The sequence below is a fragment of the Dermochelys coriacea genome, chromosome 7 (genome assembly GCF_009764565.3).
Source record: "Dermochelys coriacea isolate rDerCor1 chromosome 7, rDerCor1.pri.v4, whole genome shotgun sequence".
In the NCBI taxonomy this organism is placed as follows: domain Eukaryota; kingdom Metazoa; phylum Chordata; order Testudines; family Dermochelyidae; genus Dermochelys; species Dermochelys coriacea.
The window spans coordinates 107,212,879-107,229,286 of NC_050074.1; the positions used below are offsets into that span (position 1 = coordinate 107,212,879).

A 16,408-nucleotide genomic window follows, 5' to 3' on the forward strand; every position below is an offset into this window, starting at 1 on the left:
AGCAGCCCCAAAAGAGTTATATTGGATCCAAGGATCTAAACATTTCTCAAGAGAAAAACACAAATATATTTACCCTAAAAAGCTTTTCCCTGCTGAAAGAACTGTGTGAAACATTTGTATATCTAAGAGAATTCTTCACGCTCTTTTCTTGGTGAAGGTTATCATTCAGCACACCACACAGAAAAGGATCTTGCTGAACATGTTCTAATGGATAAAATAGGTGCTCAAATGTAGCTGATGTGTCAACTGGCTCCATACCATACTGTTTGTCACCAATGTGAAGGATTCCCCTACAATAATAAAGGTATGAGAAATTATCTAGTAGAATTTCCCGGCACTTGTAAAGATACAACTTAGATGAATAAACTACAGTTGAATATTTCACTACTAAAAGATTTACACTGTTACCTTATTTTTTTAATATAAACAACTTTCATAACAGGCAAAGGGGAAGTTGCCCCTAAAATTAAGTGTCAGGAATGGCTGAGAATTATTCGATTAATAAAGCTGCAGGATGGCTATGGAGTTGCTCTAAAGAAAGTATTCTGGATCTCTGTTAGACAAGTCCTTCATTCCTCTTCTACCCACTTATGCCCTAATTCCTGAAAGTTGCCATGGTGGGGTCATGCACAGAGTAAAGGTTCTGTGCAGCATATACTCAATGTACAATGCGTCATGCCCAACCTCTTCCCTCCCCACTCCTATGGAGCTGAACTACTCTAGCTCTGCTGTGATGTTGTGTGAGCTCCATCACTTATTTCCCACCACAAAAGAAGCCAAGCCCAAGGACCCTACTAGAGCCTATAGGCATATTCAAGCCACATCAACAGGGAGCTAAGCTCAAGGAAGTTGTGGAACCCAGGGAACACTCATGACCATATTTTGAATATCTGCACACACTATGGCAAGTGGTGTCTCATTTTGTCAATTCACCACCTTTTATTCCCCAAGCTGACCTGTCTGTCTAACAAAAACATTATTGTAATTTAATGTAACAGAGTTACTGTGCGGGTTTTGGAAGCCTGCTTCTAAATGCAAATTTATCAACATCACTGCTATTATTTGTAGAATGATTATAGTGTGCTACACTCTTATGCTATACGGAAACATTAGATAATGATGCAGAGCTGTTATTTATTTATTGTTTACACTGTGGTAGTGCACAGGACTCCAACCAGGGCACCTCTGTGCTTGGCCCCAGACCCTATATATATGAAAAACAGTCCCCACCCCCCCAAAAAATTTACAATCTGAGTAAACTATGCTTTTGTTTTGTGAAAATTTTACCTTTAGTAACAGATTAACTTCAGGTTACTCAAACTTTGCCCTGGTGAGGGCTGCACTCGGAATTTGTATATCTTTTGTGTGCATGATGGAGTAGGTTGAGGTCAATAGGGAGATGTGGCCCTATAGGGGTTACATGTTCCAACATCACATGCTGTGCTCCATCTACATCCGCCAGGCTGCTTAACGCAAGATGCAGTATTGCATATTGGGACATCTAGGTGGAATTTTCAAAAGCACTCAGTGTTAACCAAACTCTACTACCATTCACCACTAATTCAACGGGAGAGAAATTACATTCATGCTCAGCATTTTGAAAATCCATACCCTTGTCCTTGAAAAGCAGCATTACAAAATTGTATAGGTTGCACTTTGCCACTCCCGGATTCATTCATTCTTATGTAATACAAAATAGAGATTCTGAACAACAATACATTTTCTTGGTATATCAGTCAATGATACATTGAAAAGTGAAAAACAAAAAGTAATACCTAAGACCATCACATGTACTAAGAGCAAGCACAGAATCAGCAACTCCTTCAACAACTCCTCCATAGTAACAGTGTGTCTGAAACACAATGAAACCACGTAATTAATTACATAACAGTATTTTTTTCATTCAAGTGAAAGACCCAGACTACTCATTTGCACAATACTTTATTTATTACGGTCAGATTTTGCCAGCTTTACTCAGAACTCTACAAGTTGTCTCAATTTTCTTCCACAGGATTACTCTTGGAGTAAAACACTACTCACTGTGAGTAAGCACAGCAGATTTTGGCCCTTCAGTGGTAAAAAAATTGGTAAAATAACTGGTAAAAAAAAATGTCCCCTCCTTGATAAGTGGGGGAAAATTCCCAATTTAACCCATTCCCAATGTCTGACAAACCACATGGGTCTATTTTGTCCATCCTGTTCTTTGGCAGGTAAATCCTGCTTTTAAAGCCTGAATTGTTCAGGAAGCACGTTTAAGCACATACTTAAATTCTACTGAAGTCTCATGATTAAAGTTGAGTACATATTTAGATGCCTTCCTGAACAGGAATAAACATTGGCATGTGATTAAGCACTTTCCTGAATCGGGGCCTCAAAACTGGGCAACTTTGCATCTTGATCCAAAAATGTATGTTATACAATGGCTATATAATCAACTAACCTAATTTCAGTCTTTATGTAAGCTTCCAGAGCATCCTTATACATTCACATATTTCTGAAAACAGGAGTTAGTGCAGACACCATGTCACCATAAATAGCAACAGGTTAAACATACTTAGAGTTAAGATTATAGCACCGCAACCTTACATTTTATGCCCATTGCTAACAATGACATAAAAATACCACACGTTAAAGCAGGAGTGCTCAAGAAGGCCTAAAACGTGATCCAACACAACCTTCTATTATTTTCTAGTTGATCTTTGAGTGCCTTATTCATTGTTGAGAACTCAAGCAATTGTCACTCCTATATCAGGGAAGATATAAACACAACCAGAATTAATGGTTGTGTATAAGTATTTTTGTTTAAAAAAGTATTTAAATGTATATACAACCTTGTGGACAGCCTTTGATGTCACAAAGCTTAGCTCCCCTGTGCTAAAGAAACAGTCTGACACAAAAACTGAACTTTAATAAGAGCAGTACCTTGATATTTGAATGGGTAGCCTCCAATTTCCCATTTTTGCTGTATGTATATAGTACAAAATCTTCACTAACAAGATTTCTGAAAACAAAAATAAACTGCTGCTGTTTTAAGCATCTATGACAAAATATACATCAAATATCATATTCAGCAATACATTTTAAGGGTAGCACTTCAATGATAAATTTACTATTAAATACAGTAGAAGGACATACAGTGTAAAATAGGATGGTTTTTTAAAAAAATCAGAAAAGGAGTACTTGTGGCACCTTAGAGACTAACAAATTTATTAGAGCATAAGCTTTCGTGAGCTACAGCTCACTTCATCGGATGCATCCGATGAAGTGAGCTGTAGCTCACGAAAGCTTATGCTCTAATAAATTTGTTAGTCTCTAAGGTGCCACAAGTACTCCTTTTCTTTTTGCGAATACAGACTAACACGGCTGCTACTCTGAAACCTGTAAAAAAATCAGCTGCATCATTTTGAGAATAATTTACTTTTAAATTTTTTTTACCAAAAAAATCCATAACTGTATTGTTTTTTTAACTTGATTCATTCTTTCAGTTATTGGAAAAGTGGCTGGCCTATACATTTTTGGGGATTGATAACAACAAAATTAGACAAAATTCCTCCACAATAATTAACAAAAATAGGTAGCAGAAATCTAATTTTGCACTGATTTATTTTTCAGTGAGAACTTTTTCTTCTGTAATAAATCTCTATTAATAGTATGCTTTTTGGCACATTGTTTCTTATATACAGTGATGCTAAGTGAAAATTTCATCAGAATTTTTAAAAAAATTACTACAATAACATTTTCACATTTTATTTTATCTGTTTTCAAGCCAGCTCCTTTATACACTATTTATTACCATCTCACTTTCATAACATACTAACATTTTAGACTACTTATTCTAAACAATCTTCAATACAAAAATAGTGGTCTCTATTAAGTAAAATCCAAAATTGAAATGCATCTTAGAATACTGTATAACCTACGTATTTTTCTTTAATTTTAGGATGTATGTTCCATTTGCAGTTTGAATCGAATAAGAGTGATCATCTGAATGGTCCTGAAAACAAAACAAAAAATATCCCTTGGTTACGCAGTTCCCTACCTGATCATAAATTCATATTTTCTCTAACCAAAAAAGGCACTACTACTACTTTTGTTCAACATTTTAGGTATACAACAAATTTACAAAAAGAGATATTCTTAAAACCTCATGCTTTGTATATTCCACAGTGATGGCGGCATTCCCTGCATTATTTTTTATTACATGCAGAGGTGTTGTAATCATGTTGGTTCCAAGATATAGAGTGGATGAAGTAATATCTTTTATTGGATCAACTTCTGTTGGTGAGAGAGATGAGCTTACAAAGAACTGTTCTTCGGGTATGGGAAATGTAAAAGGACACTCTAAGTTGGTAAAAGATATTACACTCTTTATTTTTTTATTGAAATTTTACATTCCATGCAGCTAGGAAAATGTCATGGAGAAGACACAACGGAAAACAAACAACCAGCAGAAGGATTCAAATACTCTGCTAATAGAAATGAGGAGTACTTGTAGCATCTTAGAGACTAACAATTTATTTAGGCATAAGCTTTTGTGAGTTAAAACCCACTTCATCAGATGCATGGAGTGGAAAAAACAGTAGGCAGGTATATATACACAGGTATATATACAGTACATGAGAATATGGGAGTTGCCTTACTAAGTGGTGGATCAGTGCTAACGAGACAATTCAGTTAAAGTGGAAGTGGGTTATTCTCATCAGTAGAATACCAAGCGAGGAAAAATCACTTTTGTAGTGGTAATAAGGCCAATGTAAATAAGGATGCCCATTTCAAACAACTGACAAGAAGGTGTGAGTAACAGTATGGGGAAACCTATCCCTGCAACAAACCCTGTTGCCAACTCTGTCCACATATCTATTCAAGGGACACCATCATAGGACCTAACCACATTAGCCACACCATCAGGGGCTCGTTCACCTGCACATCTACCCATGTGATATATGGCATCATGTGCCAGCAATGCCCCTCTGCCATTTACATTGGCCAAACCAGACAGTCTCTACGCAAAAGAATAAATGGACACAAATCAGACGTCAAGAATTATAACATTCAAAAACCAGTCGGAGAACACTTCAATCTCCCTAGACACTCAATAACAGACTTAAAAGTGGCAATTCTTAAACAAAAAACCTTCAAAAACAGACTCCAATGAGAAACTGCAGAACTGGAATTATTTTGCAAACTGGACACTATCAAATTAGGCCTGAACGAAGACTGGGAGTGGATGGGTCACTACAAAAACTAATTTCTCCCTACTGTTACTCACACCTTCTTGTCAATTGTTTGAAATAGGCCACCCTATTTACATTGGCCTCATTACCACTACAAAAGTGATTTTTCCTCCCTTGGTATTCTACTGTTGACAATAGCCCACTTCCACTTTAATTTAATTGTCCCATTAGCACTGACCCCCCGCACTTGGTAACGCAACTCCCATCTTTTCATGTACTGTGTATATATACCTGCCTACTGTTTTTTTTTCCACTCCATGCATCTGATGAAGTGGGTTTTAGCCCACAAAAGCTTATGTCCAAATAAATTTGTTAGTCTCTAAGGTGCCACAAGGACTCCTCGTTGTTTTTGCTGAAACAGACTAACACGGCTACCATGCTGAAATCTGCAAATAGAGACTTTTATGGAAATGTAACAATATAAACGTATGTTAATAGGAGAGCAGAAAATAACCATTAGCAATGGTAAATCCAGACTAGCAATCTAGGGTTCTGTACTCTCAAGAACAGATGCCCCTTACTAATTTATCAGGGTGAAATAATGGAAAAATTAAAGCTGGGCCAAAAACTAGCCAAATTCTGTTTTCTGAACAGTGAAGTGCCAGCATAACTGTTGTCTGCCACCTCCCGTGGGATGTAACATTAGTGCAACTATGGAGCTGCACTCCAGCTATTCTTGGGCAGCCAAGCATATTTAGAGCTGCCAGAGGCTGCTCTAACCTGTATCAAAAACGAAACTAACTCCTGACTGATCCCAGAATCCAAGGAATGCTAAGATAGCTTAAAGCCTACACTTTATGCTGTACACAGCTTGTCTGGACCCATGAATAAGGGCCTCCGTAATGAAATTATGATGCCAGGCTGGTGATGGGGATGTACTGTTGCATCTTTCATTATAACATCTCCTCTCACACACTTAGAAAGAGAGTAACTTTCATCTTATTTCAAATTTAAAACATGGGACACTAAGCATACTACTTAAGCTTTTGGCATAAAACTGACAATAAGATTTTTGAAAATGATTTTTATGGGATAATAAATGGAGAATGAGCAGTGCTTAAAAGAATGGAGTAGCTTATCATAATGAGCTGAATACAGAGTGATTATTTTTGTGATTACCAAATAGAAATTTCAATTCTTAGTCATTAACGGTGGGCTTTTCAAAAGTGCTCAGCATTGGCCTACCTCTACTGTCATAGAAGACAACTGGAGTGTTACTGCTGACTTCAATGGGAGCAAATTTAGGCTATCACCCAGCACTTTTGAAAATCCCCATCCAAAAGAGCTGTATTTTAATAGTTATGCTGTAAAAAGTAAGGAAAGCACCAAGGGGAGGCAAATGTGGAAGATTATCTCTTCTTTTGTAAAATCAGCATCTGTATTCTTCTCAGATGACTATCTATTCTTCTTATCTTTAAAAATAATTCATTAATGTTTAACACTGGGTTATTGCTTGTAGTGTCAATACAGTCCATGTGTATCGATGTTGTAATTTGTCTTCCTACCTTAGATGTTTCATTTAAAACTTTTATTACAAAAGAAGGGAGAAAATGATTCATTGTATACAGTAAAAACAAAGAATTTGAGGCTCAATCATAATATAATGCCTTGTGGCATTCCTTATGCAAATCATCATAGCCCAATGAACAATATTCAAATTTCACAGGTCAGTTCACAGAAAGATAACTAAATCTGACCCATTATACAGTATTTCCCTGGCAACCACACACTAACTTGGAGGCAAAAATTATCTCAAACATCCATTAATATTTTTTCTCTCCTAGGGAATTTAGTGTTAAATTCATCACTCCTTACTCACTCTACAGAATTAAATGGGACGATTTGTGCAATGCAAGTATGATTGCGCCCTTATTTATGGTGAAAGGTACTAGGATGACTGAAGTCCTCTATTTAGCCAAAGAACAAGCACAGCATGGACAATGTCAGTTCAAATTTCCCTACACTGTCTAACTGGACCTAGAGGAAACACCAGACAGTTTTCCATGTTCACTGATTTTTGTCTCTGCTAAGATTGCCAAAAGATTGCAATCAGTATGAACTGAATTAGAGGTTTGTGTGATGTGGCCTGAGAAGACCATCTCTTGCCTGTTTTGAAGCCAATTCTGAGAGCACAATAATTCACTCACAAACGTGTAGCCTGCTGAAAGGTACAGAAGAGATTACTAACTATTCTACACAGTAGGGTGTATTCTTTTATATATACTGTAGTGCAATATTAACAATAACAAATAATTCAGAAAAAAAGTTTGGATAGAGAAACAAACCTCATGTAAATATGTGTGGCGTCTCTCCCTGCCTGTCAAACTTCGAGGGATAATTATTTCAAATGTTGAAAGTCTAGATGTCTGATGAGAGGATGCACCTAAAAATAAAATTTAAAATCTCTAAAGAAATAGAGTAAATAATACACAAATTCTGTATGTTCACAATGCTCATCACTGAAAATCAGTTTAATCAGCGGCAACTAAGTGCAGGAAGAGAAAGGATGGTCTCATAGTTAAGGCAGTTGAATGCCATTGTAAACTGGATTCTATCCCTGTCTCGGCCAGAATTCCTATGTTATGCTAGGCAAGTCACGTAAATCAAAATTTTCACAGGTGGCCAACGTGTTCCTCATTTTCTGGGTATCCACTTTGAGGCTCTTAGGGTCTGATTTGCAGAAGTGCTGAATGCCCACAACTGCATCTGGAGTCAATACAGGTATGTCTACACTACAATTAAAACCACCCAGCTGGCCCATCTTAGCAGACTTGGGCTTGTGGGCTCAGGATAAGGGGCTGTTTAACTGTGGTTTAGACATTCAGGCTCAGGTCCCAGAGCCCACACTCCAGCCCAAACCCGAACGTCTACATTGTAATTAAAAAACCCCTTAGCCAGACCCCTGAAAGCCCGAGTCAGCTGACACAGGCCACCCATGGTTTTTTAATTGTAGTGCAGACATAACATAAGAGCTCTGCTCTGAACACAATAAAGTGCTATAACATGCTAAATACTCTGAAAAATTAAGACCTCAAATTAGGCACCCAACATTTGTTGACATTTTAGACAATTTTGGCTTTAATCTCTCTCCCACAGTTCCCCTGTGTGTAAAATACCACCTCAGTTCACAGGGGTGATAGAAAAATAAATTCATTAATGTCTGAAAAGATTTAAAATACTACAATAACAACACCACAGAAGAGCCCATGAGGAAATTCATAATTCTGTGTTCAGTACAGGGTTTGGATGGTGTGCAGTAAATAATGTATGGTGCCACACATTAAATGACCAGGATTAAAAAAAAAACCTAGATAACCACCCATTCGCTGAATAAGGCTGGAATCTTGTGGAAAAAATATGTGATCATGTACTTAAAAACTGGATCATAACACCTACAAAAAAGGGAACAAATTAAGGTTGTACAGGTGATTAATTTTGGCATTTTCTAACTTTTGAGTGCTTTTTCAACCTTAATAATGTTCTTTTAATATAGGGTGGTGTGATTTTTTTGTTTTCTCTTCTGTAACTTCCTATGTTTGCAGGAAACTTAAAAACTAAATAAAAATAGAAATTTCATCATGTAGAACTGCACTCACCCCAACAGGGACATCTGCAGGGTTGGTGTCTTTAGATCCACAGCAAAGTTATCTACAACTTAAGCTAACAGAGTAATCAGTAGAAGTAGAAGGCAGTTATCGTCTATGTGGACCAACCACTAAGGTGGCTGGAGACACACACTTTGCCAGTCTATTTCACAGTGATTTGCTAGACAGCAAAGAAATGCTGAGACTCAGCAATAATGGATTCAATTTGAAGTTCTATAGGGAAGCGTGTTGGGTAGTTACAGATCCCTCTGCCCCATCTCCTCAGCTCACCACTCCTCCCTGTCCCTTTTTTCTCCTATCCCCAACTCCCCAGCTCCTGTCCTGTCCTCTCCCTTGCTGATATCCCCTTGGCTTCTTTCCATCCCTCCTGTCTGACTCCTGCCCGTCTCTATCCATAGTTCCTTCCCATCCTCCCCCATACTTAGTGTCTGCCCCTCTTTCTCAAAAAGAAAAGGAGTACTTGTGGCACCTTAGAGACTAACAAATGTATCTGAGCATAAGCTTTCGTGAGCTACAGCTCACTTCATCAAATGCATCCGATGAAGTGAGCTGTAGCTCACGAAAGCTTACGCTCAAATAAATTTGTTAGTCTCTAAGGTGCCACAAGTACTCCTTTTCTTTTTGCGAATACAGAGTAACACGGCTGCTACTCTGAAACCTGCCCCTCTTTCTATATCCCTTCCTGGTTTTTGGCTCCCCTTTGCTCCTGCTTCTATTCTCCCTCCCTACCCAAAGACCTGCCACATTCCCACTAATATACATCTCTTCCCTCACCCTGTTCCTTACCTATCTGCATCACACACATGGCTCTTCCTTCACCTTGCTGCCTGGGCATGGCAATAAGGCGACACTGAGAGCACACAATACAGTGCCCCTGCTCAGTTCCTGGGCATGGTGCCACAGCAGCCACTGTAGCCAGGAGGGGCAATTTCAGGGGATGGTGCCTGGGTAGTCTAGTCAACACATAGGAGCTGTGAAGGGATAGAACATGCTCAGAGTAGACTGAATCTTCACAGAATTTATCTGCCCAACTCTAGCATGTGAGATCAGATTTTTCAGAGACTTATAATTTGGCCAAATTTGGGCAGAGTTTCACAAGAATGGCAAGGGCACATCCCTGATACGAACAGAACTCTCTGCCATATTTCAAGTCCCTGCTCCAATGCATGGAGGCTCTAGAGCTTCTCAGAGAAATGGAAGAATTTTTTAACGTTGGAAACACAATCCATTTCACCCTAGCCTCCTTCGCAGAAATGGCATGGAAAATGTCAGTCCAAACGGTTTAAGTTTGGCAAAGTTACATGCAAGCGAAAACAGGGTCTTACAATAGAAACAAACAACTATAGAAATCACTACTTGTGCCACCTATAATAAATGACTTTGCTTTTTTCTTTTCATTTGGTACAGTATCAAAACACAAGACAGTTTATGAAATAGCTCAGTCAGTGGTTCTCAAACTTTTGTATTGGTGATCCCTTCCTTAAAGCAAGCCCCCGAGTGTGACCACACTTGGAAATTAAAAACACTTTTAAAATATATTTAACATTATAATAAATGCTGGAGGCAAAGCAGGATTTGGGGGAGGAGTCTGCCAGCTCACAACTCGCATGTAATAACCTCATGACCCCCGTTTGAGAATTCCAATAGCAGGACATGAATGCCGGATGTATCTTTATTTTTTGCAACTCTGTTGACTTTTTCCTGTTTCTAAGCTGAATTTGTGTATTGCTTTTTAAGCTATTAACAGGTCCCCGTGGTTACTCAATTGGCTAGCAATTCTGATCATGCAGCTAATCCTTATGACACTTCTTGGTTGAGTATGCCTTAACACTTTCATTTGAGGTTTCAACATCTCAATCATATATCAGGTTGCACCATCTGAATATGAATGCTGGTGATATGCTTTTTCTTAACAGACCGACCATTTTATTAATCATTTTTCTCATTTCATCTAAAAGTACATTTGGTTTTCACTCACTTAAAGCCTTTTTTTAAACTTTATTATTTCAAAGAGTATTTAAAATATACATAGCATTAAAGTGACTTCTTTTTCACTATCTGGTATCAGTGGCTAACGAGCTAGTGATTTTTAACTTGAGAATCTTTTTAATACATCTATCATGAACTTCTGCTTACATATAAACAAACAATCTGTGTTAACTCTACCAGAGATTATTTTATTTCTCAGATCTAGGCAGAAAATTATGCCTGAACATAGACCTACATAGAATTAAATCCATAGATAAAATCCATATTTTATAGTACTCTCCTTATGCCTCTGGGGTACAAATCATGCTACCACACATGGCTGCCACACTCCACCCAAGAAGTAGTAGCAATGCAGTGTTATTGAGTACATACAATATCTAAAGTTGCTTGGTAAAATCTGGCAAGAATGGCACCACATAGGTGTAAAATATTACTACTGAAAATAATTTGATAGTGGAAAGATAGGAGAAAAATGTGGGAAAGCAGTAAACAATTATTTTTAAATAATGATTCCTTCTGACCCCCACCATTTTAGTATCCAGAGTCTAATTGTAACATGGAACTAGAATAGAAACTCACTCAACTCTAACTGGGAGAACCATTGTGAATTAACAAATTTGGAGTATTAGTACACAAAACACAGTAAAAGTTTAACATATCACAAAATATATATTGTTTATTTGACACATGTAGTTCAGTTTTAATATTTTTGTATATTTCATAGAATCACGTGGAAATATGCAGATGAAGAGCATTATATAAATGCTAAGAAGAATTATTATTTTATTATTTATTCTATAGTATATTTCATAAACATTATGATGATATCAGACTACAGCTCTTTGCTACTAAACCTTCACTAAGAAAATTTGGTTTGCAAATTATGGGTATGAATTAGCAAAGTGTAAATTAATAAAGTTGTCCTTTATTTCAGTGGCTTCCTAGCTATTAAACATCCATTGGGAAAAAAAGCAAAATAAGGAGCATCAGGTAGCTTTCAATTTAGGCCACAATCTGGAAAACTTCTGGTATTTTAATTTTATTATGCATGTACATTGCCTTGAATTTAAAGAGACTACTCACATGCATAAAGCTAAGCACATAAGCAAATCTTTGCAGGATTGGGGATTTATCTGTTTTCACAGACAGTTAAATTTAAGCAGTCTCACACCATCCAGAGAGCAAGAAGAATACAGTAACTGGAGAAGATAAGAGCTTTGCATGTGCACCCTTTTATTTTTTCAAACACTCATTAACTGCAGACTTCAACATGCCATATACTCAGAAAAGCCTATATCATAATCTCTTTAATATAATAAATATGTGGTGACAATTTTAGAAATAAAAATGAAAAAAATGTATCATCATCTCAGTGTTTTTATTTTGGACTTAAAAAACATCATTCTACCCAACTAATCTAACCACATCAACCCCACTTTCCCTTTGAAATCTCTCCACAGGTTTCTCTTTCTGCACTGAATTAAATTTTAACTTCTTGTCTTTGTCTTCAAGGTCATGCATAACTCTCCCTCTCACTACTTTTACAACCTTGTTTCTTCATGTTGTCCCACACCCAGCAGCCCAGCGAATCCAACAATGACAACTTTCATGTCCCATTTTGTTTGTTTCTGTTAGTCATCACTATACCCTATTCCAACACACCTTCTGCATTATTTCAGAATTCCAGTACTTCAGTAGTACAGCTGTTAACCTGGAAGCTGGAGATCAAAAGTCTGATTAGAATCTGATCTCAGCAATGCAGCTTTACATTGATGTAAACACCAGGTTCAAATGGTGAACTATACTTGATGACCTTTCCTTCCCTTTTGTTGTCTACTCACTGCATTTGGTTTAATCTCTGCAGAACTCAACACAAAGTCTCCTGCTGACTTCAGTGGGGCTAATGGAGAGTAAATTATAAATTAATTTTAACAAAGCAAACTGTTTTTCCGCACTTGAACTGTGCTCTCAGATAACAACCCAAAAGGATTTCATCTCAAATATAAGGCAAAATCACGCATAACACAGAAAATTCCATGAAAGCAATCCAAAGTGGCACAAAAAAATCCACAATGTTCTTTTCACAGAGTAGGAGGAGGGTTCTTCAGCACAATTTCTGTAGATGGTTTCTTTCCTACTAAAATCTTGAAGGCTTTGTAAGGGTTGAGTGCAGTACAACATTATTAAGGAGGACTCTCCAATTAAAATAATATGGTTTCCTTCCACAAAGAAACAAGTTTGGGGTCTGTAACACTGGTAGGATTTATAGTTTCAATAGTTAGATTTTGTAACTCACTTACAAAAATAGCCTTCTAAAATATTAGTACTTAGCACTTACTGTGTACGTTGCTTTTCAACTTCAAAATACTGATAAATATTAACTAATCTGCACAACCCCCTTCTTCTCCATGAGGTATGTATTTTTATCCACTTTTAATAGATGAGAGAACTGAGGCACAGATGAACTAAGTATCTTTCCAGAACCCACAGAGGACATTGAGTCAGGGTCAGAATAGGGTTTAAAACTCCAGAGATCCAGGGTCATAATTTTATTCTAATACCACACCTGTACAAATATTAAATACTGAAATATCCAGCAACAAAGCTAATTTTCTACATATTGATCCTGCCCTCATCTAACCCACGAGCATCCCCATTAAGTGTCAATAAAATTGAATTTTCTCACAGTCTGTTTTATGTTAAAGTATGGCATTGGAGTGGAAGCATATCTCATTTATCCAATTATCTTCATAATCCTGTATGATCAGAGATATAATACATCACCAAATTAATTTTTAAAACAAGTTCTACTAATTTATACTTTGATACTAGAAGGGGAGAGACGTACAAAAAAATTACTGTAATCGAGTCACAAATATACAGCTGTATAAGTACTGGTCCACACACTCTATTATTTTGTTGAATCCTAAATGAAAATGAATAAGAAATTAAAAAATGAGAAGTCCAACAAAAATACACAATTATTTTAAGGGAGAATTCCCTCACATCACAGAAGACCTGAAATGTTTTATCCATTGTTCATCACAGATGATGGCTAGCTATTCTGTCACAACCAATACTTTCTACAGAGCCTAGCATGATGGTGCGTGGCTTCTAACCACTACCATAATACACTACCATACTACTACTAAGTGAAATCAAGGAACATAAGCCTGTCTATTGGTATAAATGTGCATTATTAAACTGACTAGGATCATTACACTCAGAATTCCAGTCTGTTCAGGTGGTAAAATAAGCAAGACTGCTTGTTATACACGCTGGCCAATGAAGCACAAAAAGAACATACCATACTTACACACTTGTCACACAGAAAAAAAGATACATCTACAAACCTCATCCTGCAGTCAATACATTTCTCTGGGACTCGTACAAGAATTTTGCTTGAATAAAGAGTTCTGGATCATGACTTATGTGCATGAACATAATTTGCAGCAACTTTCTCACTGAATATTAAAACTGAAGCTCACCTGCGGTATGAATTGGCTTTCCAATAAATATTAGTCCAAAACCAAACAAAAGTAAGCTGTATTTTAACATGGTTATTTTTCTCTGCGCAAATATTTCATCTACTAAGCTGTTCAGAAACACTGTTTTACTGAGGATGGTGCTCTTACCAGCAGTTTCCCTAAATGAAATAACTGGAAAAACTAGAACCTTTTGTTGTCAAGACAAACAATAGATAGCATTGAACAAATATTTCAGGCATGTTAGCAAACACTCCCAAAGAAGAGGGAAGTAAAATTTCTCACATTGTGCTTTTCCAAAACTGGTTAGACAACTTACAACAAACCCAATATAACATGATTGTAAATAGAAAAGGAGTACCTGTGGCACCTTAGAGACTAACAAATTTATTTGAGCATAAGCTTTTGTGAGCTACAGAGAGCTCACAAAAGCTTATGCTCAAATAAATTTGTTAGTCTCTAAGGTGCCACAAGTACTCCTTTTCTTTTTGCGAACACAGACTAACATGGCTGCTACTCTGAAACCTATGATTGTAAATGCTGACTGACCCCATCCTAAGGATTACAAAACTAAACTGATTTATTCTAAAACCCTTTGAGATCAAAGACCAGAATTCTGAGACCAGCAACAATATACTCTCAAAAAGAAAAGGAGTACTTGTGGCACCTTAGAGACTAACAAATTTATTTGAGCGAATATACTCTCAAATACTAGACAGGAAAACAAAGCATCATATAAGCTAGGTTATTGAATTCATATGAACTACCTCAACAAAAATGCAGCTTAAAATGCACCAGAATTACTCAGGTTCAATTTGTAATTGTTCTCTGTTTTGCACTTTAGGAGTTTTTATTTCACAAAAATGTTTGAAAATATTGTCCCTATGAACACACAGAAATCACACATTAACCATATAATCCAGAAATCACCAGAAACAGATGCATAACTTTATAGATATTTTCCATCTCTAATTTCTGTGGTGTCTCATCAGCGTTCAACAAATTCATTTTGGAGTACCATACATGTAATGTTTGCAGATTTGGGTTCTATGACTGTATGCCTTAACCCAACAGCACATGCCTGTGTAATAAGTACAAAAAAAGGTCCTTGTTGCTATCACATGTTCAGTGGTCTTTTTCATCTCATTGAAACATTTTTTACAATAACTTTGGTAGTAAAAAAAGAGCTGCTATTGGGCATTTTTTCAAATATTATATACTGTTTTAAATACATACAAAGTGATAGGGTTGGTCAATGACCGATTATTAGTCTTCTCCCTGATCAGGCAGAAGGCTCAAGTTGGATGTCTAGATCTGGACTTTTGTTTTCCTGGTCGGCTAGAGGGATGGGAGATTGAGAGCTCTTTAACTTGCTGTGTAATAAAATTCCTGACACCCAAGGTAAAGACAGCACTGATTCCACTCTGAAAAGTGTCTAATTTCTGTAAACTTTGTTTGATGGGAAGAAAAAAGTTAGGTCCCAATCCTGCAAAGACTGACACATGTAGTTAACATTCTAGTTCTTGTGTTATATGAAGAGGTTAAATAATGCTTCCTTAGTCACTTTGTCCACACCAGGCATGATTTATAGACCTCTATGACCACCCCACTCCACCCCTTTGCCAGCTCTTTTCCAAGATGAGCCATCACAATCTTTTTAATCTCTCCTCCTATGAAAGCTGTTCCATAGCCTTAATTATTTGTTGCCCTTCTCTGTACCCTTTCCAATGCCAATAGATCTTTTTTGGAGCTAAGGCGACCAGAACAGCAGACGGTATTCACGCTGTGTGCAGGAAGCCTTCAAGGGGCAAGGCAGGAGCATCACGCATGGTCACGTCCCAGCTGGGCCGGGCCCATGCCCAGGGAAGGAGCGCAGCCTCCTGAAGGGGAAGGTGGGGGCTGAGGCCGCCGCTGTTCGTACTATGGGGCCTTTCACAGAATGGGGCTCGGAACGCTGTACAGGGTCCACCCAACCGCTCTTCGGACTAGTAACGGACCCAGGGCCGGACGCAGCTGCAAGCCACGCGCCATGTCTGGACCGGCAGCGACCTTCCCTCAGGCCGCGTCGCACGCAACCGCCGCCCGCCCTGGCCCC

General features: G+C 37.6%; 1 protein-coding gene across 8 annotated transcripts in view; it reads right to left on the reverse strand.

The window, feature by feature from the left end:
- The window catches only part of LOC119859215 (disintegrin and metalloproteinase domain-containing protein 9-like), a 39,664-nt gene that overhangs the window by 22,042 nt on the left and 1,214 nt on the right, over positions 1 to 16,408 (reverse strand). Inside the window, exons 1-6 of one of the 8 annotated variants that reach the window (XM_043518212.1) lie at positions 16,033 to 16,398; positions 15,550 to 15,651; positions 7,520 to 7,617; positions 3,921 to 3,994; positions 1,776 to 1,852; positions 74 to 290 (exon numbers count right to left, since the gene is read on the reverse strand). In XM_043518212.1, coding sequence (XP_043374147.1) covers positions 74 to 256 — 183 coding nt within the window. In that variant the 5' untranslated portion in view covers positions 257 to 290; positions 1,776 to 1,852; positions 3,921 to 3,994; ... (1 more) ...; positions 15,550 to 15,651; positions 16,033 to 16,398. Of the gene's footprint in view, positions 1 to 73; positions 291 to 1,775; positions 1,853 to 2,922; positions 3,002 to 3,920; positions 3,995 to 7,519; positions 7,618 to 14,316; positions 14,770 to 15,549; positions 15,703 to 16,032; positions 16,399 to 16,408 lie in introns of those variants that run through there. The other 7 variants (XM_043518211.1, XM_038411043.2, XM_043518210.1 and 4 more) reach the window with 7 other exon arrangements.